Source organism: Dermacentor albipictus, chromosome 3 (assembly GCF_038994185.2).
Source record: "Dermacentor albipictus isolate Rhodes 1998 colony chromosome 3, USDA_Dalb.pri_finalv2, whole genome shotgun sequence".
Taxonomy (NCBI): Eukaryota; Metazoa; Arthropoda; class Arachnida; order Ixodida; family Ixodidae; genus Dermacentor; species Dermacentor albipictus.
Window position 1 is genome coordinate 93,821,466 of NC_091823.1, and position 24,986 is coordinate 93,846,451.

At 43.6% G+C, this 24,986-nt stretch overlaps 1 protein-coding gene across 3 annotated transcripts in view; it reads right to left on the reverse strand.

The window, feature by feature from the left end:
* Positions 1 to 14,791: 14,791 nt before the first annotated feature.
* The window catches only part of LOC135902958 (cytochrome P450 2H2-like), a 31,178-nt gene continuing 20,983 nt past the window's right edge, over positions 14,792 to 24,986 (reverse strand). For 2 of the 3 annotated variants that reach the window (XM_065433296.2, XM_065433298.2), the window contains 3 exons: positions 24,428 to 24,686; positions 21,073 to 21,263; positions 14,792 to 15,134 (listed from right to left, as the gene is read on the reverse strand). In XM_065433296.2, the coding sequence (XP_065289368.2) occupies positions 14,956 to 15,134; positions 21,073 to 21,263; positions 24,428 to 24,686 (629 nt within the window). In that variant the 3' untranslated portion in view covers positions 14,792 to 14,955. The remainder of the gene's footprint in view (positions 15,135 to 21,072; positions 21,264 to 24,427; positions 24,687 to 24,986) is intronic. The other variant, XM_065433297.2, reaches the window with a different exon arrangement.

The window sequence follows — 24,986 nt, forward strand, 5'->3', positions numbered from 1 at the left end:
GTTTCTTAACATCTTGGAATGCAATCTTGCCGCAGTATATATCGATGATATATATTGAGCTGTACTGTGCTTTCACCCAATAAACCATGATTACTTTATTGCTTTGATTCCTGGGCTTCACGAGCTCTATTCCTCCTGACTCTAGCTTTCTTATCGGAGAACGCTAGGTTTGTAGTGTTAACCTGGTATCGGCGCTCATGGTGTATAGACTTCATGGCTGTCGTATATTTTAACTTTATTCTGAATTCGTGGCAGGCGATACTACTGTATATTGTGCCTATAAAATGTGGAAGTGCTGCACTAAATACTCATTATTTGAGAAAAGCAGGATTCTATTTTTAGTTATTAAAGCTAGTTTTTTGGTAAACATTACTGAAAAAGTTTAGTGAAGTGTGGCTAGATTTCGTAGAAGTCGCCAGTAGATAGGCGTATTCAGATTAAGCAGGACCAGTATGAGGCGTAGTGATGCTATAAGAATTATAATTAAAAAACATGCTACATCGCGTAAAGCCGCTTGAATAGGGTGGTCTGTAACTTTCATTACAATTCGGTAACTAGCGGGCAATACCTATCGCATAACAACGCAGGAAGTGAAAGACATCGTAGTAATTGGTCCTTAGAGTGTCAACTTTCCTTGGAGGGCTACATTGCAGACCATATTTATTCTTCATCTGATTATTTTTTATTAACGGGAAATAGGTATTCCCCCCCGGCAACATTTGTAAGCAGTTTATTCTATACATTCAGATGCTCGCAAGCAATCTGCCGTGCTACCAATCCTAACAATTCAGCCGTACGTACCCCGTAACTACCACAGGCCATTAAAAAAATTCACAGGAATATCTCAGCAAAAGCAACACTCGGCAATTTTCGCTATTAGTCTCAAAACCTGGTAATTAGTGAAAAAAATACATCATCATGGTGAGACGTAACTCGTCACCCGCATACTTTGTTTCTCTTTTCACGATTGTTGCTGCACGACTATCGCCTCCAGAGTCGGTGAAGAATAAGATGGCTCGCTTGTATAGTGCTAGGATAGAATGGCGAGGATTCTTCCGCATTTTCTTAATCGAAGTCTAAGAAATGCCAGTGGAAGATTACTTCGAAGGATAGTGCGTCACAGAAGTCTCTTTCAACTGAAGCACCGTGATCATAGGATCATTGAAGGGCAGGCATAGATTATAAAAAAGTATCACCTGAACAGTAAAAAGTCAAAAGACGGCGTAGAGAAAACCTCTGTGGGCCTAAGTTATCACAGTTTTTTCTAAACATTCAAAGTGAACCAAGCAATAAAGATATTTGGATTCTCCTGCAAGCATTTCAAAACATCTTAGTAACCACTTCTTGAGATACTTGCTCTCGCGGAACCAATTTCTACGTCTGCAATTTATTACCCAAATGAATGGAGTTGCGCGCACGTGCATTTGGGGCCTGGCATTGGGGCCAACGCACGGGGTCTCGTGCGAAAAAAGACAACAGCCAGTGGGTAACCAGAAGCGCAAGTAGCTTATGTGCTACACCTTTAGGGTGAAGCGGGGTTCATGGCTCCGCTGCCGATGCTACGGACGGGACACTGTCGATATTGTTTGAACTGAAAGATATTCAAGTGCGTCGAAAAAAGTCACGCTGCCACATTCAGACCTAACGATCCTTTAATAGTTTATAGAGAAGGTCAGGTCGAATAATAACTGCTGGTTTAAAGCAGCACAACGAGTCAGCGCGTCTAATTCATTGAACCAGCACCTCTGGCGCGCGGCAAGTGTCACGTTTGGCCGAGTCACCTTAAGCAGAAATAAAACGTCACCCGCAACCCAGTATTGAGTCTAAACACCACACACGTTTGAAAAGCTAGCGCACCAGGCAAACTCAGTTCGAACAAAAGCACCAAGGTCAAGTATGATCCCGTGCACGCCGGCGGAGGGGCCACAATATTCACACTTTTGACGAACCTGTAAACTTGTATTGATTGTAGTTCGCTGCATCGTTCGCACATCACGCCGAACATGTTTCGTTGGTAAAGGCCATAGACAGCTACGGTACGAGTCATTACGGTGCCCGTCTCTCTTGTCTCGCTGGCGGACGCGACGAGAGAGACGCCGATGGCAGCTTCTTTGTTTGTGTTGCTGGCAAGCTTTGACGATAAAAAATGTGACGAGAGGCAATGGTGCGATGCTTTCGACATGAGTACAGTGTACTAGAACATAAGGGCAGTGTACCCACAGCGCACCACCCACAACGGGGAGCGGTGAAGCCGCCGTTGTCAACTTGGAAATGGAGCTATACACTGAAATCGACGGTGACGCCTGGTGTGCCAGATGAATATTGTTCCACGTGGAAAGAAGGGACGCTGCAAACATGCACAGTGAGTACCGCGGTGTCGAACACGAACTAATTTTATTTTAACTGCAGCTGGCAGCTCAAAGTTTCGTTAATTTATATGCTCAGTTGCAGGTTTTTGCCTTTCACGTTGGCCTTTCATCAGTACGGTTAATAAACACCAATTTTTTCTCCACGAAAGATTCATTTTTTTGGCACTAATTTCCTCGTCCAGGCTGGAAGTACATTTGTAATGTTTATTAGCGCAAGAACGTAGCAGGACAGGTGAAGCACACGAACACAGGTTGTCAAATGTTGGCATGGCAAGAGTAATGTAACGAATCAAGGTAATTCGGAGCGGATGTTCTACATACTTCTGCCTAAGCGACATTTTGCCGTCTTTTTTCGTGTTTAAGCTCTTTCGCTTGGAAGTCTATCACGTGACACACACTTGGGCTTGTTTCTCGGCTTAATTATTTTGTTAGATGTTAGTTCTAGGGCCTTGCGCTGTGACTGTCTTGAGCCATTTTGGGCTATTTATATATCCACGAGGTATATGTCACCTGGAAATGTGTTCGCGGGCCACTGCCCATGGGGCAATGGCCCGTGAGTTTATTGCGCGTTGGGCGCACCACGATGCCGTAATCTCCAGAATCCCACGCATTGGCGCCTCTGTCTCATCGTCGTTAACCACGCAGCCAGCAAATCACTCTGTTAGGTTGGAGGGAGGCCGAGTGCTATAACGAGTTCCAAGAAACTAATACCGCGAGGCACTGTTTGTCGACCACATAAGTGATGGCAAAGCAGCCGACCATGCGACGATGGCTGCTGTGCGTGACCCTGCAAATCCCCGCCAGGTGTTGCAAGAGAATCTAGACGTAATAAATGTAACAACGCCCAGAGGTGTAAACGAAAGAAATGAGTGAGTTTCTTACAAGGTTTCGCATCCTGCAGTACTATCCCGAAAAAACGTGATCGGTTTCAGCTCGTAGACGACAGAGCGGGTATTTCTGCACTGAGGCTGAGTGGAGGTATTGTAGAGTACTTCTGCTCAGCGAAAAAAAAATATAACAAAGAAAAATTGTCAAGTATTTGTGTGGCCAAAAGCCATCCCTCATCTCAGCTATGTCGCCATTCCTATATATGCAGTTCCTCGTCGTCGGAATAAAGGTAATGAAATGCTTATAAAATGTACATATTTGGATTGATGTGTAAGCCGCATTTTTAGTAGACCAGTGCTTAATCAGAAAAACGAGGAGTTACGAGACGAAGATGAAGCGCTGACTTCGATCAACGTTTTATTGGCGTGGTGTGAGAGATGGAGCAACTCCAATATGTTAAGATGGAGAGGTCTGCCTTAGTAATGAACTTCCTACTTGTTTCTCCACATTTTGGAATGGGTTAGAGAGAACGACAAATACGAGTTATTAATCCATATTCTGTAAGAATGTAAAGATATTAAAGATGGACAAATGTAAACTTTTTTCCAATACGGCCTGAATACCAATAGTTAGTATCGAATATCGAGTAGTCAAGCGCAAACGCGTATATTTAAATCAGAATGATTTATAGAGGCATAATTATCGGCCGCGCTAATACAATGACTAGTAAAGGAAAGACAGCGAACTTATTAAGAACAATTAGGGTCAGTTTTAAGCGCACTATAAGTAACTGATACTAAAATGGCTGCATGAATAGCCTCTTAACATCTTTAGTAACTGGTGGTAAGCAAGATTTTCCAGAATGAATGGTTGCCGTGTGACTAGATTTCCACGAACGTTAAGTAAATGGTTGTTCAAAAAAAGATACTGTGCGATACTTTGTTTAAAAGATAGACAAAAGAAACCAGGTTTGAAGAGCCGATCGTCACGAAATATTTGGTTAGTTTAGATATTCGAAATCATTTCATTTTCAAGTACGAATGATATGTGTTTAATATTCGAGTCGTATTCAAAACTTCGAATATTCGCCCATCCCTATGGCATATTTATTTATTTATTTGCAGACACTGCAGCCCGATCGGTTTATTGCAGGAGTGGGTGTGAAAGGCAGAGCAATGACAAATAATAAATAATACGGGCAATACGAACAATATAAACCAATACAAACCCAAACTACACAATGGCTGCCAAGAATAAGTTTAAAGCAAGAGAACGAGTAGCACCAGACAAGGAATTCCAGTATTCGATTACACAAAGAAATAAACTGTATTTGATAGTGCCCGTACGGGCAAAATAAGGTGCGATGTTTAGGTGATGGTGACTTCTAGTATTAGATGGTTTTGCAGGAGTTAGGTAGTTATGCGGAGATATACGGCAAGAGGAGTTAATAATGCAATGCAAAAACTTCAGTGATTACGTGCGTAGGCGATCTTAGAGCGGTTGTAAGCCTAGGGATGAAAGCGCTGTATAAGGGGAAAAATCCTTGTCGTATCTATGGAATATGAAGCGGATCGTTTTCTTTAGGATGGCCTCAATCTGATTAATGTCACACTGTTTGTGCAAATTGTGAAACAGGAGAAACATATATTCTAGTATACGCCGGATTAGCGATTTATGTATCAGTAGTTTAGTATACCTTGGGGCTGTGGTCAATGTGCGCTTATATACAGACCAACACTCGGAGAGAGATGTTGGTAGAATTCGCAGGAAGGAATAAGCTGCGAGTGACGAACACCAACTTCAGGAAGCATCAGAACAAAAAGTAGACCCGGAAAAGCGCTAATGGTGAAATAAGCAATGAAATTTATTTCATGCTTTCTTCCAATCCCAGCATAGTGCAGGATGTAGAAGTGATAGCTAGGGTAAAGTCCAGTGATCATAAGTTAGTGAGGGCTAGGATTCACCTCAATTTGAAGAGAGAAAGCGTCAAACTGGTCAATAAGAAACAGGCCAACCTAGACGAAGTGGGGGTAAAAGCAGACCAATTATTGTTGGCACTTGCAATCAAATATGCAGCCTTAGAACAGAGAGATGAAGATGACATAGAGGCAATGAATGAAACTGTAACTAGTCTGGCTTTCAAAGCAGCAATTGAAATGTGAGCTAAGACACCAAGGCAACCAGTAGCTAACATCTACCGAGTAACAAACAACCTAATAAAGAAACGACAAAGAATGAAAGTGTCCAACTCAAGAGATCAAATAGAATTCGGAGTAACTGTTAAAACTCATCAAAAAAAAATGAGGGATATTCGAAATTATAACGTGAGAAAGACTGAGGAAGCAGTAAAAATGGACGCAGCATGAAATCAGTGTGAAGGAAACTTGGCATAGAACAAACCAAGATGTATGCACTGAAAGATGAGCAGGGTAATATCATCAGCAATCTTAGATAAAGTAAAAGCAGTAGAAGAATTCTATACTGACTTGTACAGTACCCTAAGCAGTCACGATATTTCCATTCCAAGTAGTAATGAACAGGTTACAGAGGCTAATTATACAATTAGTGATAAAGTTAGAAGGGTCTTGCAAGACATGGAATGGGGAAACACGCACGGATAACATGGAATATCAGTCTGTTTTATCAATGATCGAGGAGACATAATGCTGAAAAATGGTGGTCCTTTATACGAACTGTCTATCGACTTCAAGGGTCTAAGAGAACTAGAAGAATGGAACATTTTACTAATCCACAAAAAAGGAGGCGTTAAAGAATTGAAAACTCATAGGCTCAGAAGCTTACTTCCAGTATTATGTAAGATATTCAACAAGATAATCTCCAATAGAATGATAGCAACACAGGGTTTTAGTCAACCAAGGGAATAGGCTGGCTTCAGGAAGGGATACTCTAGAATGGACCACATCCATGCCATCAATCATGTAATCGAGAAATCGAGTAATCGACAATCACCCTCTCTATATGGCTTTCATAGATTACGAAAAGGCATTTTATTCACTAGAAATACCAGCGGTCCACAAGTCATGTAATCAAAGATTACCAGACGTGTGGATAAATATGTTGGAAAGTCGTCTACAGAGATTCCACAGGTACCTTAAGTCTCTACAAGAAAAGTAGGAAAATACCTATAAAGAAAGTAGTCCGACAAGGAGACTATCTCTCCAGTGCTGTTCACTGCTTGGTTGGAAGAACTATTCAAGCTATTAAACTGGGAAGGCTTAGGAGTAAGGATCAACGGCGAATATCTCAGTAACCTTCGATTTGCAGACGATATTATCCTCTTCAGCTAAACTGGGGACGAGTTACAACAAACGAGTGAGGACCTTAACAGAGTGACTATAAGAGCGGGGTTGAAGATTAACATGCAGAAGACAAAGATAATGATCAATAGCCGGGCAAGGGAACAAGAGTTCAGGATCGCCAGTCTGTGGAGGAGCACGTTTACCTAGGTAAATTACTCACAGGGGACCCTGATGACAAGAAGGAACTTTACGGAACAATAAAAATGGTTTGGAGCACCTTCGGCAGACATTGGGAGCTTACCATTATCATTGAAAATAAAGGTATACAATTAATGCATTCGACCGGTACCTGAAATATGAGCCAGAAACTTGGAGTCTGACAAAGAAGCTGAAAAACAAGTTAAGGACCACGCAAAGAGCGATGGAATGAATTATGTTACGCGTAAGGTCAAGAAACAGGTAGATACAGTGAGAATCAGAGGTTAAACAGGGCTAGCCGATATTCTAATTGACATGAAGAGAAAGAAATGAAGCTGGGGGGGGGGGGGTGCAGGTCATGAAATGCGTAGGTAAGATAACCGTTGGATCATTAGGGTTACACAATGGGCGCCAAGTGAAGAGAAGCGCAGTCGAGGACGGGAGAAGACTAGGTGGGGTGACGAAATTAAAAAAAAAAATCGCAGGCGCTAGTTGGAATCGGTTGGCGCAGGATAGAGATAATTGGACATCGCAGGGAGAGGTCTCCTTCATGCAGTGGGCATAAAATAGGCGAATGATGATTATGACGATTGTAGTATGCGTGCGCGCCGTGTGCCAGCAAACTCGATACAAACAACTTGAGAAAATACCTAATTTAGATCTGTCCACTAGAAGTCATGAAATAACGATGTGTTCGCAACCTAATTTTTTAAATACTGGTAAACTTAAACAACGTTTTTTTTCTGTGTTTCATCCGGACAAACGCTCCTTCGGGCATGGCTGAAACAGCTCAGTAACTAGCCTGGCAGGTCAGTGGCAGCACATACTATGGCAGCGTGCTAGCCCTTACGTCAGTCAGCACGGAAGTTTTCATTGCTGCTAAATCCTTTCTTGTTGCTTGCACATTATGCTTGTACCTTAATGCCCTAATTATACTTATCACGGCTACTCCAGACCTTTTTGTTATATTGAAACAACGGCAGTAATTACGTTTCCTGCACGGAAAGCTGATATGTTGAACACGTTGGTAAACTGAACACGTTGTTCTTGTGCCATGTAGCAATGTCCAAATAGCGACTGAATGCAGCGTGGCGCGTCGCTCCTCTTTATTGGGAAAGATAATAAATGAACTTCGGATGCGATGTTCTGAGCTACACCGATTCATTTGATAAGAACAAAATATAGTAATTCACTATCTCGTAAGCTTCGAATTGCATATATTTAATACGTAAAGCTTCCATAACTTGTTTCGTAATATTGGTCACATCAAGTTCCCGGGCAGCCTACCTTGCGGAATGCGACATATGTGCACGCACCAAAATAAATGCGAGTGGAAGTTGGAAGCCGAATAGAGGGGAGGGGGGGGATGCGAAAAGAAAGGAATATTAGTTCACATAGATTAACCTGCAAGGACCTTATACAAACGCACGTTCTTGCTTGGCCTTGATGATTACCGAACTGTATTATTTTTCTTAATAGCCGGCACATCTCTCATAAGGGGTATTTCTCAAGAGAGTTGGCTTTCTGTAGATCGTTTCTAGATGTCAGTTAAAATAGCCAGGTTAAGCGAATAATAGAACTCGTGGTAGCCTTAGGAGGCCTGCACTAGAAACTTCGCTTATCGTCACGCATAGCCCACTTCATCAGGACGCGGAGATTGTTATACGCGTACTGTTACATTAAAATGCTTTTCCTTGGGTGGTTTCAACTAAAAGCGACAATAACGTTTACGTATTACGGCCCTGAAACTATCGGCTTGTTAAAAAGGTAGCACCATAGTAAATAACGTTTATTGACGTTCTTATGCCATCTTCAAGTAGTCACTCCACTAGAGCGCACACATACTTACATGTTTACTAAAGCACACGAGCCCCATAATAACAGTACGCTAGCACCACCAGTAATTGAAACCTTCCTCGCGTGTAGAACCGCTCGTTTTTTTTCCTACTTAAATAGCTTCATGCAATCAGTCCTTGCTTGTAAATTGGATTTTGGTTTTTTTGGCGCACTTCTGAACAACGCTATGGATTCTACGCGTTATTTGCTCACGTTCGTACTATACACATTGCCTGTGTATCTACAGCGCTGCACTCCGAGGGTGTAAAGAGCAATCGACGCATCAAGAAGAGCTACCTATATATAGTCTTTTGCGTAATCACTTTCATTCGACCTCTCTGATTTACCCAGCTTTGCTGCTTCATTCAGATTGGCATCGTTACGACTCAATACCCCTAAATTAAAACACCAAGGCATTCATTCATTGTTTTATTAATGGCATCTTCTCGATCGCCACTGGCATTGTCTGTAGTGAATTCACAGATATGTTACTATCCCTTTTTTTTCTCCATAAAGCAACAGGTTGCCTTTCGCGACAGCGGCAATGAAATTTACACAAGGAGTGCGCGTTGCCCGCCCCCGCGGGTTAGCTTTTGTGTCAGGCTGGCAGAAAACAACAATGCTTGAAGCTCAAAACATATTACGCCGCATCAAGAATATCACAAATCGCGCAAAGGGTATCAGCACTCGTACAGCCCTGCCAAGTCAGCAAGAGATACAGAAAAGGTCAAAAACTATGCATCTACTGTGACCCGCCTTTCATTGACACTGTACACGTGGTGAATTACGGAAGTACCTGTTAGCAATATTATTTGATAGCGCAGGGCCATTTGCTTAATTAAATAAAGCAGGACACAAAGCAGGAGGGAAGATCTCGCAGTGGGCCTAACACGAGGTAACTTATAGCTAAAGCACGGGCTGCCGGTAGCTGTCACTGATTGAACGCACACCAACCACAATATTGTGAGCTGTGACCAAGGTGCGCACTACTCAGACCCATAATTGTATTGCAGCGCGACTAGAAGGATAAGTATTTTTTTTATTAATTTAGAAATTGACATCGCCCAGAAGGGCATTATTGTAGGAGCATCGAAACAAGAGTCATAATCAAAATAAGTAACAGACAGGCACAGCTGACACTTTAACATTGAACTAAAGCCTACAACTTTCAAGGAAGACGAAAATATTTGAGGGAACATCGATAACACTGGCGGCCAACTGATCCTACTCGTGAATCGTAAAAGGAAAACAAAAAGATTGCGCCAATACATCTTTGCCACATCGTGTTTCACGCACCTTTCTAACATGATCATTTCTGCGCGATATGTAGTATGGGCTTATCATGCATAAACATTTAATAATACCAGTTTGAGTGTAGAAATGAAAAAAAGTTATTTTAAAAATTTTTTCGGTGCTGAAGTGGCTTCTAACCTAATTCATTGCTAATGTGAGTTGTACTGGAATTAAAGTTGTAATTACCACTGACAAAGCCTGCAGCACGGTTTTGTATGCCTTCAAGTTGATAGATTAGCGTGTGGCAATGAGGATCCCATACTGTACAAGCATATTCGAGCATTGGACGCGCATTGGTGAAAGGCAGAGCTCCTTTAAGGCTTTTTTGAAGCAGATTCGAAGTTACGTTTATTAAAATTTAACGCATGGTTGGCTTTACCAGTTATATAGCCACTGTTTATTCCACGATAAATCACAGGAAAAGAGACAATAAGGTATTTAAAATGTTCAATGCGGCCAAGTGATGTACAATATAGGCTATAACAAGAATGGAAGTTTTTTTTCCTAGTATAACTAATAAACCAACACTTACTTTCAAACGCCTTTTTCATTTTTTTGCACCGTGCTAGCACAGTGTCAAGATCACGCTGCAAGACATGAATGTCATTCGTGCCATGTATGAATTTATAAATGACACAATCGTCCGCGTACAGCTGGACATTATAAAGCAATGGTGCTGAGCTAAAAAAAGTAGCGGATGTCTTAGCAATGAACGTTGTGGCAATCCGGAAGTCACGTCAGCATATGAAGAAGAACTGTTTATGACCTCGGCCAGCTGTCTACAAGACAATCCCTCAACTAAGAGAGAATTGAAGCAAGCGATCCGAAAAATGACAATTTATGTAGTAAAAGAGCACTCAGAACAGTGTCGAACGCATTCTGAACATCAAGTAATACCAAATCAACTTCTAGCCCCCTATCGTATAAACTTAAAGTGTCACGAGAAAGATCAGAGAAGTGTTGCAACATGCGATAAACTGGACCTAAAGCCATGCAGTGCTGAAAAAAAATTAATCATTCGACACCAAATGTTTTATAATACTGCTATAGATTACATGCTCGAGCGTTTTACAGCAGACGCTTCTCAAGCAAATCAGTCTGTGATTATAGACATGATTTCTGTCGCCGGACTTTAGTACTGCCACAAGATTCGGGACCTTCCACTGAAACGGCATTTCCTGATTTGGTGATTTCGAAAACAATATAGCTAGAAAGGGCGCCAGGGCTCTTGCATATTTCTTGAGTACATGATTGGAAATGGCATCGGGGCCTTGAGCCCTGTTTGAATTAAGGTATTCGAGAAGAGCGCATACACCATTTGTTGAAACAGCAATGTCAGCCATAGGTTCCATACTGCGGTACGTAACAGATGGCATTTGACCTTGAAATATTTCAGAAAACACAGACTCAAAATATCTGTTAAAGCCGACCGTCATGTGTGGGTCTACCGATATGTTTGCTTGGTCGTCGTTAAGGTCTGAGATGCCAACCGAGTCTATCTTATTCGATTTCACGTATTTTGATACCCCCTTGGAATTTGTAATGAGTTTGACTCTCCGAGGAAACGAGAAAGTTATCGTTTGCTTCGCTTAACTGTTTTTTCTTTCACTCTGCTTAATTCACCAATTTCTTCCCGAACATCAGTAGTCTTTGCTTGCCTATCCGTGATTCAAAGGAACATGGAGCACTGCGATTTTGATGAGAGTAGTTACGACAGCATAATGAAATGCGAAAATTCTGTCCATGGTAAAAACCATTTGTCTCCCTTCGAGACATACGACAGGTGCGGGGGCTGCAACGCGGGAGGCAGCACCAGCTCGGCCGTTGCTGATGGCAGCTACAGTTAATTAGTTCCAATGTTCGCCATAGTACCGAGTCAGCAAGACAATGCCTATTCACTTATTCACCCTCAGCCCTCTCGCAAATTTCCCTCGACGCTTTCGTAATATAAATGTAATAGTAGAAACCTTCCGTATATTTTATATACGCTTTTGCATCTGCCGACCTAAGACTTAAATAACTGAATCAAACTGTCTAAAGATAAACAGGAATGAAGACGCTGCAGAAATAACAAAGGTCGACAGAAAAAAGCGTGTCCACTTTTTAAACATATATTTTTAATTCGTTTTATTCATACCTTTATGTGGTAGAAAACTCACTTACTCCTCGTTAGCCGATGTGCTTGATGGTGTGTACACTAGTTCTATTTGTTTCTTTTATATATTCTCATTTTCAGAAAAACCGCTATTCAGAAACTTCACTACAAACTCAAATGAATTCTCAGATTTACGTTGCCAAACAACGATCTGATTACGAGGCACTCTGTAGTGGGAAACTCCGCACAAGTTTTGACTATACCTGGGTTTCTCTAACGTGCAGTCAGTGCACGGTACATAGGCGTTCCCTTTTTTTTTTGCATTTCGACCTCGTCACAATTCGGCCACCTTGGCCGGGATTCCATCCCGCGATGTGGCACTTAGCAGCACAACTCTACGACACATTGAAATTCTCAGTACATAGGTCCTAAATTCTAAACATGAATGTTAAATTAGGCACTTTAGTGTCCTCCTCTCAATTGCCGAAACGAAGCTGGGTATAGTGAAGGGCCGATTCACGTCCTATTAGCAGACATGCACTGCACAGTAACAGTTATGCTATAATGATTTACAAAAGGCGCTGTGTTTACTGCACGGCGACTCTAGTCATTCTCTTGTCTAGCCAGTATTGTACTTCACGCTTGGGGCCCCACAAGTGAGTGGCATTGCAATATATCTGTATCAGAGTATTTGTATCAAAGAAAGAAAGGCGTCAGGCAGGGAGATACAATCTCTCCTATGCTATTCACAGCGTGTTTACAGGAGGTATTCAGAGACTTGGATTGGGAACAAATGGGGATAAAAGTTAATGGAGAATACCTTAGTAACTTGCGATTCGCTGATGATATTGCCTTGCTTAGTAACTCAGGGGAGCAATTGCAATGCATGCTCACTGACCTGGAGAGGCAAATCAGAAGAGTGGGTGTAAAAATTAATCTGCAGAAAACTAAAGTAATGTTTAACAGTCTCGGAAGAGAACAGCAATTTACGATAGGCAGCGAGGCACTGCAAGTCGTAAGGGAATACATCTACTTAGGGCAGGTAGTGATGGCGGATCCGGATCATGAGACAGAAATAATCAGAAGAATAATAATGGGCTGGGGCGCGTTTGGCAGGCATTCTCAGATCATGAATAGCAGGTTGCCATTATCCCTCAAGAGAAAACTATATAATAGCTGTGTCTTAGCAGTACTCACCTAGGGGGCAGAAACCTGGAGGCTTACGAAACGGGTTCTACTCAAATTGACGACGACGCAACGAGCTATGGAAAGAAGAATGATAGGTGTAACGTTAAGGGATAAGAAAAGAGCAGATTGGGTGAGGGAACAAGCGCGAGTTAATGACATCTTAGTTGAAATCAAGAAAAAGAAATGGGCATGGGCAGGACATGTAATGAGGAGGGAAGATAACCGATGGTCATTAAGGGTTACGGACTGGATCCCAAGAAGAGGGAAGCGTAGCAGGGGGCGGCATAAAGTTAGGTGGGCGGATGAGATTAAGAAGTTTGCAGGGACGGCATGGCCACAATTAGTAAATGACCGGGGTGTTGGAGAAGTATGGGAGAGGCCCTTGCCCTGCATTGGGCGTAACCAGGCTGCTGATGATGATGAGAGTTTTATCACTTATATCTCGAAGCAAGAGTTTGCAACAGAACTTTGCCTAAGCGGAGGTCACATCGTTCGTAGGTAGCTTCAATGGGCATTTGCGACATGTCTAGTGACGTGGCAGGCAGTGCGCCCAGAGGCTATTTTGTGGAAGATAGTACATCACTCACGGTGGCCTAAATTGTTTGGGATTCCGATATATTTTTGGCGCAGTATGATTACCTATGTCTACAAGCACTGATTTCCAAGAGGGCTTCGGTTAAGCGCAGTAGACCATAAATATTTATAATCGCTTAGTGCAAACAAGGTAGGACTCAAGGGGACAGGGGGATGCCACATTTTTAGGGGTTAGTTTCAATGCGTAATTGCGACATGTGCCCGGAAGCTATTTTCGGCAACTTTCTTCATCTGCTAAGTGTACATTGCGAGTTGCCTTAAAAGCAATCTTGACTGAATTTAATGAAGCACGTGGTCGACCATCAGTTATTCTGAAAACGGCGACCAAGTTGTACTTATATCGACGGAAACACTTGCGGCTTTGCTTGTATAGTGAAGATTACCATTATAAACATATGTCAGATTTCGCGCTTTGTTCTAGTTTTTCCGTTGCGTGGCGTCATGTAACCATATTTTTTTTCTTGTCAGTGATTTGGCTTCCGGTGAACGTTAGAGTATGATGTGTCTTTTAATCGACAATTGAACGTACAAGTGCGGCCTCCCATTCCATTGCCACCTTTTACGAGGCGCAGCAGTCCGTAATATTGCGTATTGCTCTTGCGTATTACGAGGGCGAATCAGAATGTCCTTGCCGATAGTTTTTTAGCCAAACTGCAGCTGTAAATGCGAAGTCAGCATATCCATTCTCAGCGGCGGACCTTTCTTGGACCGGCCCGGGCTTATATTCTGGTAGCTCTACAGAACGGCACTGTAGTCAGTTGTTGAAGATGGCGATTGTGCTTCACGCGTCCACAGCGTACGAGTGACGAAGTCTGATTCATTTTCTATGGAGCAAGGGACAACCACGCATAGAAATCCACAGGGGCCTCGGCCCTAGTGATTTCCACGTTTTCGCTTGGCTGAAGAAGTTTCTGGCAGGAATGCGATTCACGTGGAATTTTGAAGGCAAGTCAACACTCCGACGGTGGCTCCACGGTCCGCTGGACGAATTCCACCACAGGGCATCTCAGTATTTTGTGCTGTGATGGAACAAATGTCTGAAACAGTGGGTGGACTAGGTGAAAAATAGGGGCAAAGATTTTCTCGTTCGCCCTCGTATATGAAACAGCACATTTATTGGTAACAAGAAAGACTCATGGCTTTATCTTTATTAGTTCTCTGTTGAAGGAAACATCATGTCATCCATAAAAATTGCCGAAATCACTTACGTAACGAATGAAATGCTCTCAACATTCCTGCACATACATGTCGTATACAAAACTGTAGTTGTGCCTTTACTATCCTGTAGTTATCACTAGTGGTTACGTTGAAGAAAGCGTAGCTTCGTCTCCCTCAGTTCTGGAGACGGACCGAAGGGCGTAATGATGACTGGCTTTTCGTTTTCGTGAAGGATGCGGAACTGATGCAGCAGGGTGGTCAGGTACAGGAAAATCTCAACCATTGCCATGTTTTCTCCGGGACATACTCTTCTCCCTAAAAGACAAATTGTTTCAAAAGAAATCTTTCACCCCAAATCAATCACGTAGTCGCTCGATGGCCTCCTGATACAGAACATATAATTCCGCTTCTAGATCAGATTAAAGAAGGAAAACATACATGGCGATAGCAATTACATGGAATCTCAAGCGCAGCCTTCCTGTCGACGCGGCCTGAATGGTCCTTATCGTGCGCTCTCGATCGACATTGCATGAGTGGCACCAGGCCTAGATGGAACGGACGGAGCGCTCGCGCGAGGCTTACCGAAAAATCGGAGTGACGTTTGGCTGCTGAAAGGACGAATGCAAGCGGTACACACCATCAACGCTACTCTTCATTGCCTGGGTGGCGTAGCCAGGGCAGCCTTCTACAATTGACAAAAGCGTTGTGCGCATGTACACCATAAGGACACTATCGTTCCTGCTGAGCTGCTACGTCAACGGTCTGAGCGGAAAGGGCAGTAAACGGTCAGTTAACGGCGTTTAGTAATTTTTAACGCGACAGCGTTAAGGGCCATGTGTGGCAGAAAATCCGGTGTCGGCGCCCGACCGGCGTTGGCGTCGTGCGAGTGAAAATTGCCGCAAATATTTAGGTATATGTGTATACCACGCCCTGCTATGTGACCTGCGGTATGTGGAGGTTATATTGCCACACCCTTCTATCGCTTACCTTGTCTCACGTTCTTGACTAAGTTATTCATCGGAATTTTGAGAATGACAGTCCAAAAAAACACAAATGTCGTGAAACAAAAACACCGACAGCACGTGCCCTTTATGTTAAATCTCGGATTGAAATATTAAAAACGCAAAACAGCAACAGAAACCACAAAAATATGAAATTTTTTGGTGCGACTGTGCACTTTCTTCGGGATGGGCTCACTCAATGGCCGCGTTCTTACCAGAAAGTTCGCCTAAGTGCATAGCGTTTGCCGTCAGCATTTCCCGGTAAACACATTTCCCGGTTACATAAGCTGCAGTTACCGGGACGCGTGACAAGTAGCCAGAGAACTTTGGATGCTAGCATGTTCTACTCTTGAAGGCGAAGCGGAAGCGTTATCAAAATTTTCACTGGTTACTGACTCAAGCCAAAGTATTCCCGTCGCTCTCATTTCGTGCCCAATGGCGGAGCGACGCTTGCAATGCCTTCATCAGCTCAGCGTTGTGAGACGCTTGGTAATGACCAGGGCACTGTGCCTTCTGCCCAGAAAGGGAGAGAGAGAGGTGAGCATTCATTTGGCTCCAGGTCAGGAGTTTTGCTGCCCAACATGAGTTTCCTTACGTGCTGCGTCATACCAAAAAGTTGTCCCCGCCTACACTAACTGTGCGACAACACGAAACACAAGCTTTCAAAGGTTTGTAAACTCGAAAGAAAAAAATATAAAAGGCGTGCACGTGTCCCAGTGACGTGAGTGCAGCGCCCAAATTAGGTATCACGGTCTACCATGCGAAGTGCGAGCGGTATATTAGTTACCTTTACGATTACATTTGCCAGCGCATTGTTGAGACTGTCGGTGCGAGCCAGATTGCCAGGAAGTTGTACAGAACGATAGTGGATTCGTGGGGCGTAGAATCTTTGAGGCAATAACCACCATAAAGGGGGAGAGGGCGGCGTTCGTCAAACTTCAATTATTCTGTCGGGCAATGAATGCGCGTATTTACCCTCTACGTGTTAGACTTGAGTCGTGCTGTTGACTACTAATTTTTGCTCTATATGTTTTCCTCTTTGTACCGTGATGATGACAAGACATTGGCGTTTCTTGATCAGATCTTTCATCTCCTGCGATAGCTTACAGGCGTCCCGTCTAACGGAGTTACCACTGTTACCACCGCCAATGTAACCCTACAGCTAGAATAGAACTGGCAGAACTTTCCAAGTTAAACAACAAGCGTAAGACAGCTGACATAAGGAAGTATAATATGGATAGAATTTAACATGCTCTTAGGAATGAATTAAGCCTAAAAGCAGTGGAGAAGAAACTAGGAATAGGCAAGAATCAGATGTATGCGTTAAGAGACAAAGCCGGCGATATTATTAATAATAAAGATTATTATTATTATTATTATTATTATTATTATTATTATTATTATTATTATTATTATTATTATTATTATTATTATTATTATTATTATTATTATTATTATTATTATTATTATTATTATATCATTACTAATATGGATGAGATTGTTCAAGTGGCTGAGGAGCTCTATAGAGATTTATACAGTACCAGTGGCACCCACGATGATAATGGAAGAGATAATAGGCAAGAGCAATTGGAAATCCCACAAGTAACGCCGGAAGAAGTAAAGAAAGCCTTGAGAGCTATGCAAAGTGGGAAGGCAGCTGGGGAGGATCAGGTAACAGCAGATTTGTTGAAGGATGGTGGGCACATTGTTCTAGAAAAACTGGCCACCCTGTACACGTAATGCCTCATGAATTCGAGCGTACTAAAATCTTGGAAGAACGCTAACATAATCCTAATGCATAAGAAAGGGGACGCCAAACACTTGAAAAATTATAGAACGATCAGCTTACTGTCTGTTGCCTACAAAGTATTACTAAAGTAATTGCAAATAGAATCAGGTACACCTTAGGCTTCCGTCAACCGAAGGACCAGGCAGGATTCCGTAAAGGCTACTCAACGATAGACCATATTCACACTATCAATCAGGTAATAGAGAAATGTGCGGAATATAACCAACCCTTATATGTAGCTTTCATTGATTACGAGAAAGCATTTGATTCAGTCGAAACCTCAGCAGTCAAGGAGGCACTACGGAATCAGCGTGTAGACGAGCCGCATGCAAAAATACTGAAAGATATCTATAGTGGCTCTACAGCCACCATAGTCCTCCATAAAGAAAGCAACAAAATTCCAATAAAGAAAGGCGTCCGGCAGGCAGATACGATCTCTCCAATGCTATTCACAGCGTGTTTACAGGAGGTATTCAGAGACCTGGAGTGGGAAGAAATGGGGATAAGATTTAATGGAGAATACCTTACTAACTTGCGATTGCCTTGCTTAGTAACTCTGGGGACCAATTGCAATGCATGCTCACTGACCTGGAGAGGCAGAGCAGAAGGGTGGGTCTAAAAATTAATCTGCAGAAAGCTAAAGTAATGTTTAACCATCTTGGGAAGAGAACAGCAGTTTACTATACGTAGCGAAGCACTGGAAGTGGTAAGGGAATACATCTGCTTAGGCAGGTAGTGACTGCGGATGCGGATCATGAGACTGAAATAATCAGAAAAATAAGAATGGGCTGGGGTGCGTTTTGTAGACATTCTCACATCATGAGCCCTCAAGAGAAAAGTGTATAAAAGCTGTGTCTTACCACTACTCACGTACGGGGCAGAAACTTGGAGGCGTCTACTTAAATTGAGGACGACGCAGTGAGCTATGGAAAGGAGAATGATAGGTGTAACGTTGAGGGATAAGAAAAGAGCATATTAGGTAAGGGTAAGGTAAGGTAAGGTATTAGGTATGGGTACAAACGCGAGTTAATGACATCTTAGTTGAAATCAAGAAAAAAAAATGGGCAGGACATGTAATGAGGAGGGAAGATAAGCGATGGTCATTAAGGGTTGCGGACTGGATTCCAAGGGAAGGGAAGCGTAGCAGGGGGTGGCAGAAAGTTAGGCAGGCGAATCAGATTGAGAAGTTTGCAGGGACAACATCCACAATTAGTACATGACCGGGGTAGTTGGAGAAGTATGGGAGAGGCCTTTGCGCTTCAGTGGGTGTAACCAGGCTGATAATGATTTTGATGATGAAGATGACAGGACTGTAGCACTGGTGTATCTTGGGAATATTGGTACTCTAACTTCAATAACGTTTTTAGCACCAGCGGACGACGACTGAAGAAATAAGTTGACAATGCGCAAGCGCATTGTGTTGTTAACGTTAACATCTAAGATGACAGGACGCACTCGCTGTACATAAACGTACGGTTTCCTTCTTTATCCAAATAAACTCAGTTATAAGTCTGCGCTCATGAGCCTCCTTCTTTCCTTGTGTTGCGTCTTGCCGCACAGATTGTAAGAATGTATCCGTATCAACCAACCCCGCTATCAACACAGTTACAGTTAGAGGAGTACCGATGTAAAGTTAAACCTTCCTATTGCTGTAAATTCTTCGCGCTTCCTGGGTAACTGCAAAGCTTTTTTTTTCGCACAAACGTATCCACCTGTTTTATTGAAATGCTTTGGCGCTGTGGTCTGATTTTCAGATTATAAAAATAGTCGTAGCTGTCAAATTTCTACCAAGTAATATGAAGCATCATGTCACTATATATTGTACTATTGCATACAAAAACTACAGTGTGACGAAATGGTTCTCTAGTTACAGCTTAAATTGGCCCTGAAGCACTTTTAGAACATAGTACGAAATTGCTGCCGATTTGTTAGCCACGCTAATGTGAGCATGTCACGCAAATATTATTGCACAGCAGTAGGGAATTTGCTATCCGATGTCAAAAGCAAGGAAAACTCGCTTGCTCTCGCTTTCGCAGTGGCATCACGGAGCTTTATCAGAAGCAGCGGGACCCACAACAGCTTCTGACTGATTTCGTGATGGCCTAGAACATTATGAGTTATAAAATTATTTCTCATTTCAGTTAAACAAATGGAAAGTATATATGCGTGCGATCTCCGAAAGACAGAAAAGCCCTTTAATTTTGGCGCTGCTGTTCTAAACACGACAGTTGCGCCTTGCTGTGTCTGCTGCGCTTGTATTTTTTTTAATTATGGGATTTGACGAGCCACAATCACGATCTGATTATTATGCACGCCGTAGTGGGAATAGGATAGGAATAAACTTTATTTGTCTAACGGTTATTGCTGTTGGTGCCCAGAGCTAGGCTGCGAGGGGTCCATCGCCCGACGCTTCCGAGATCATCTGCAACTGCCCTGGCCCGCTGGCCTGGCCCGCTGGACGTCCAACTCCTGGTCTTCGGGTGCCTCGCTCAGGAGGGCGGCTTGCCATCTCTCAGCGAGGCGCCCAGGGGACTCTGGAAGTTTGAACCACCTGGGGTTCTTTAAAGTGCACTTGAATCTAAGTACATGGGTTTTTTTTTCGGATTTCGCCTCTATCGAAATGCGGCCGCCGTGGCCGAGATTGGATCCCGCGACCTCGTGCTTAGCAGCCGAACACCACAGCCACTAAGCGACCACGGCGGGTGCGTTTCTCTTTCGAGATTAAACGCGTGGCGTAGATACCGGGGCCATTTCGGGGTACCGCCACGAGACCGTCTCGCGTTCAACCTTATTGTGGAGCGAGTGGGACACTGTTCCCTTACGCCGTCTTGCCGCCACACCTGTGCAGCTTGGACCACGCTAGTGAAAGTGAAAGAAAACAAAGCCAATAGTAGGTTCGACAACTACGCCTAACTTCGTTTGGGCTTGAAGGGCTCGAAAGAATTTCGCGGCAGCAGATCCTCGATGAAACGAAAATAATAATGATGTCATTCTTTTATTAGTTAGAAGAGTTTTTAAGGGTCCCTTTAATGACAATGATGGAAACATATAAATAGCAAATATAAGCAATTAGTTGAACATGGTGCTTGTCACTCTGCAATAATTCTCTACTTAGCATGATGCTGTTGGCCTGTCTATGTATGCCATGAAGGTACACGACTGTGTTTCTCAAGTGCAGAGGAATGCAAGAAATAGTTGGGCATGAGCATTTCTGATTTCTATATTTCACCGAATAGCATTTGATAGGAATGTTCCCCTTCTGTAGCTGCAGATAGCTTTGAACCAAACATAGACGAAGAAGGTAAATATTTTATAATTTGGCTCTGAGCTGCGGGGAAGGTAGATAAATATAGCGATCTTTCTTTCTAGCATGATCATTCCACTAAAGAGCGGATTATCCTATCGAAGCGCGCCTGCTTATTTAGCAAAAAGATGTTTCTGAAAAAGCTGCAGATGTCCTTACCTACGGCAAAAGAAAGCAAACCGTCAGGTCTCTTTGTCGTAGCTGTGCCGTCTGGATTCAAGAATCGGGTAGGGTCAAACTCATCTGGATTCTTCCATAATTTGTGGTCTCTGTGCGCTGTCATCAAGTTTGGAGATACCACAGTGCCTTTTCTAACGTCGTAGTCTCCCATCTTCGTGTCTGCTCCCACTCTGAAAAACATGAAAAGTGGTTATTGTTCGCTCTTAATTGCACTCCCTTCTGTTGCTGCCTCTGCTTATTCACTGCTTGGAGTTATTTCTTTTATTGCGAAGCATTTCTTTGTCTAGTTGTTGCCAAGGTCAAACGCAAGACCGTACGGGGTTATGGAGTTTGTCGCCAATGCGCGCACACCGTAATGCGCCTAAGCGCATATACGCGCGCTCTCCCATGTGCTCGCTCGCACGCCGCTACTGGCTTGGCGCCTCCTGCCCTTGCTACGCCCACCGGTACGGACGTTTGCGCCTCAAATAGAGGTTGTTCGATTGTGCTAGCTGCGCTATGCTGCACGTAGGCCTCTACTACGTAATGATCGGCCCTCGGAAGTATAAAACGAAAGAGGAGTGGGAGTTTGCAAAGGCTCTTCAGAGACTACAGAGCTACGCGAAGCTTACCGAAGCACAGAGACAGGAGGTGAAGCTACAGGCCGACGAGGTGAGCTCGGCCGAAGAATCGCGGCACGCCAAGCGAACGGCCACCGAACAGGGGCGCCGAGATAGCAGCGGCGTCGATTGCTGGACTGCCACTTATGGGAAACAGATGCGTGCTTTCAAAAGCACTTTATTGAAGGAAAACGTGGTGTGGCATGCAACGTATGCGACTGCCTCTGGTTCATACGTAATGACGTCGGGGTGTTGCCAGAGCTCGCAGATGTGGCGGTCCTGGAATGAGCGTTTCCCCAAAAGAGCGCGAGTGAGTTCGGGCTGCGCGCCACATGCAAGGAAAAAATGCTTCACATTGACTCAGGCAATGGTCGAGGATGGTTTCTGCTGGATTTTTTTCTTTTCGTTGGTTTCATCAGAATGTAAGTTATGTCTACACTCGAGGTGCATCTGCGGTTTGCGCTTGGAGGGTTAAAAGGGGTCCGAAACCTCGGGGTGTGTGGCGGCGGAAACAGCGATGTGAACTGGACTTACCGGCAATGGTACGCGCAATCGCCTCGATGGTCAGCAAGGGCCGGGGCTTGCCGTCCGCTGCAGACGCGAACATTTAGGGCACGCGCACTGTATAACCACTACAATTCTGGCTGAGCTGATGTGTGTCTGCTTTGGTTTGTGCCAGAAACGGGAAGTTAACCCTATCTAATATTTGTCTTAATCCTATCTAATAACTATTGTCTTACACTGTACCTGGAATGGGGATGGCTTAACCATTCAAGGTAGGACACAGAATGCCGTCTACAGCAGCTGAGTTGGCCATAATTCGGGAAGCAATGCGCTGCATACTGCAACAAAGCCTTGAGAAATGGACAGTGTTCTGTTACTCAAAACCAGCACTGAAACTCATCAGCAATTATATGAATCACAGAGCTGCATATAGTCCTCTGGTTTATGATATCATGCCTCTGCTTGCTGAGCCATCTCAATCTGGGCATATCCCCGTGCTGCAGTAGATTCCTAGCCATTGTGGAATAGCAGTAAATGAAAAGGCTGACGCCGAAGCAAGAAAGGCACACACTGATGGGAAGATTGTAAAACTTAATTTTTCCGGGTATGACATCAACGCCTTCCCCCATAACTCCATCAAAATCTCTATGGTGCGACAATATGACAATCCCCAACATCATCAAGAGCGCCTCCACAGACTTCAGGCTTTTCTGCAACTCCAGCTTCCACTTCGGTTTTTGGAGAGGCCAAGAAACACTCATCCATCCATTATGTCTTGGTGTGGCGTACAATCACCGATATCTTCACAAGATTGGAGAAGGACGGGACCCTGACTGTAGTGTCTCTCACACTTCCGAGACAATAGATCACGTACTTTGCCCTCAATATGCGGCCGAGCAGACGACACTTAAACGTAGTGTTGACTGCTTGGACTCCCTCCCTTTTTTTGGGAAGAAAAGATTTTAGGCGCATGGAGAATAGTTGACTTTGCCCAACGTGCCATAAAGTCGCTCTTGAACTTTCTACGCCAGACTGATTTATACGATCGCCTCTGGTACCTATGATACGTACAGAAAATGCGAAATGTGCTTGCGCGATAACTTTCAGTATGGACAGCGTTACTTTTGTGTGCATTGTGTCTACAGCGCTTATGCGCGTATTGGACAACGTATACCTAAACACAATTACCTGTCCCCTACTTTTCCGTTTATTTGCCACTTCCCCTTACCCCAGTGAGGAGTAGCAGGCCAGAGGCACGCTCTCCATGCCTACCTCTCCTTCTCTCTCTTTATTAAAATTTCCTCCTCCTCCTTGGTTTCATTTGGGGCACCATCCAAGTATGACGCCTGCAACGCTGTTGGTGGAGCTCCTCAGCAACACAGTGGTTTGAGACTTCTAGCACGGCCAAGGTGCTCTTCATTCTACTCAGCAGGAACTGCCTTCAGTTAAGCGTCGCACCATCAGGTCGCACCCGTTTAAAGCTGGAATACCGTCCGAAAATGCTGAAGGGCAGCACGAAACTTTATCCCCGTGAATGCTTCAGTCGGGTTAAACTACCGATATATTTTTTCTTTTTTTTTCTCTTTTTGAGAAACGCCATGGTGCAGTATCTACACACGCGGAGCTAGTGCAAAATATATCGTATTGAGCAACAGTTTGGAGTAGGCTAGAAGTTAAAATTTTTTCAAGGCATTCAACCACGGGAATGATAAAATTTTTGCCTAAACATTCGGCTCTAGGGGTCTGATGTAGGTATAGCAGTGTGTGAGCGATAATATGGCTATTCGTACTAGGTATTATATTAGGGACCATGTATAATGACATATTTGGTAAACCGGTATGCTTAGGAATAATCGTGTTGGATAGGTTACTGGGGGATTGATCACGACTCAAGTGATAGCCGCATCGAATGTGATGATAATGGTGTAGCTTATGCTGATGCAAAATTATATAATAAAATATATCACTCAGCTTGTGCACAATACTAAATTTAGAATGCTCTCATCGCGATGGTAAACAACAACTAATTTAATGTTGGCAAGCATATTCCTCTACTGAAATCACTGAATTTCAATACGTGAGAAGCAGGCGTTATCGTAAACAAAAACATCAGAGTCAGCACGAGTGCAAAGGTGGAACGAAGGTTACGGCTACTTGGTCAAATATGTAGTGCTTGTTTAAATAACAGTAACAAAATCTGGAAAAAATACTTGTGCAGGAATTTTACATACGCGCGTGGTATGTTGAACGGTGTGGCAAGTTTCCAGCGGAACATCTCCCAGATAGTGGCGATCGTTAGGGGCATCGATGTATGGTCTTCCCAACTTGGTAAGCGATCGCTACCAACCACACTGTCAATCTCTCGTTGCAGCTCAGCCTGTAGTGTATCCGCATGGCTGGCTAAGTTGAGCAGGTGCCAATGAAGATAAAAGTTGCCGCTGGTGGCCGCTCCCATGAGGATGTCAACCATGTTTCCCACAAGGTTGTCTACTGCGAGAAGCATTCATAACGGGCTACAGTTCTCTGCATTGTCCCACTTATATGCGCATCATGTGCACTATGCGTCTTAATCTCGCAGTGCAGACAGCGATTCTCGTTCACATTAGCCCATATTAGCCTCACGTGTTATTGCTGCCAACACACATAATTTCAGGCTAAAACAAAGCAAGGCATAGGATAGAAGTTGCCAATGTTTGATGGAGAACGTATTGGGCCACTAGGCCGCTAAAAATGTTAGAAATAAGTGTGTGAGAATAGACTGGGAATTTCCGATGCGAATAACATATTATC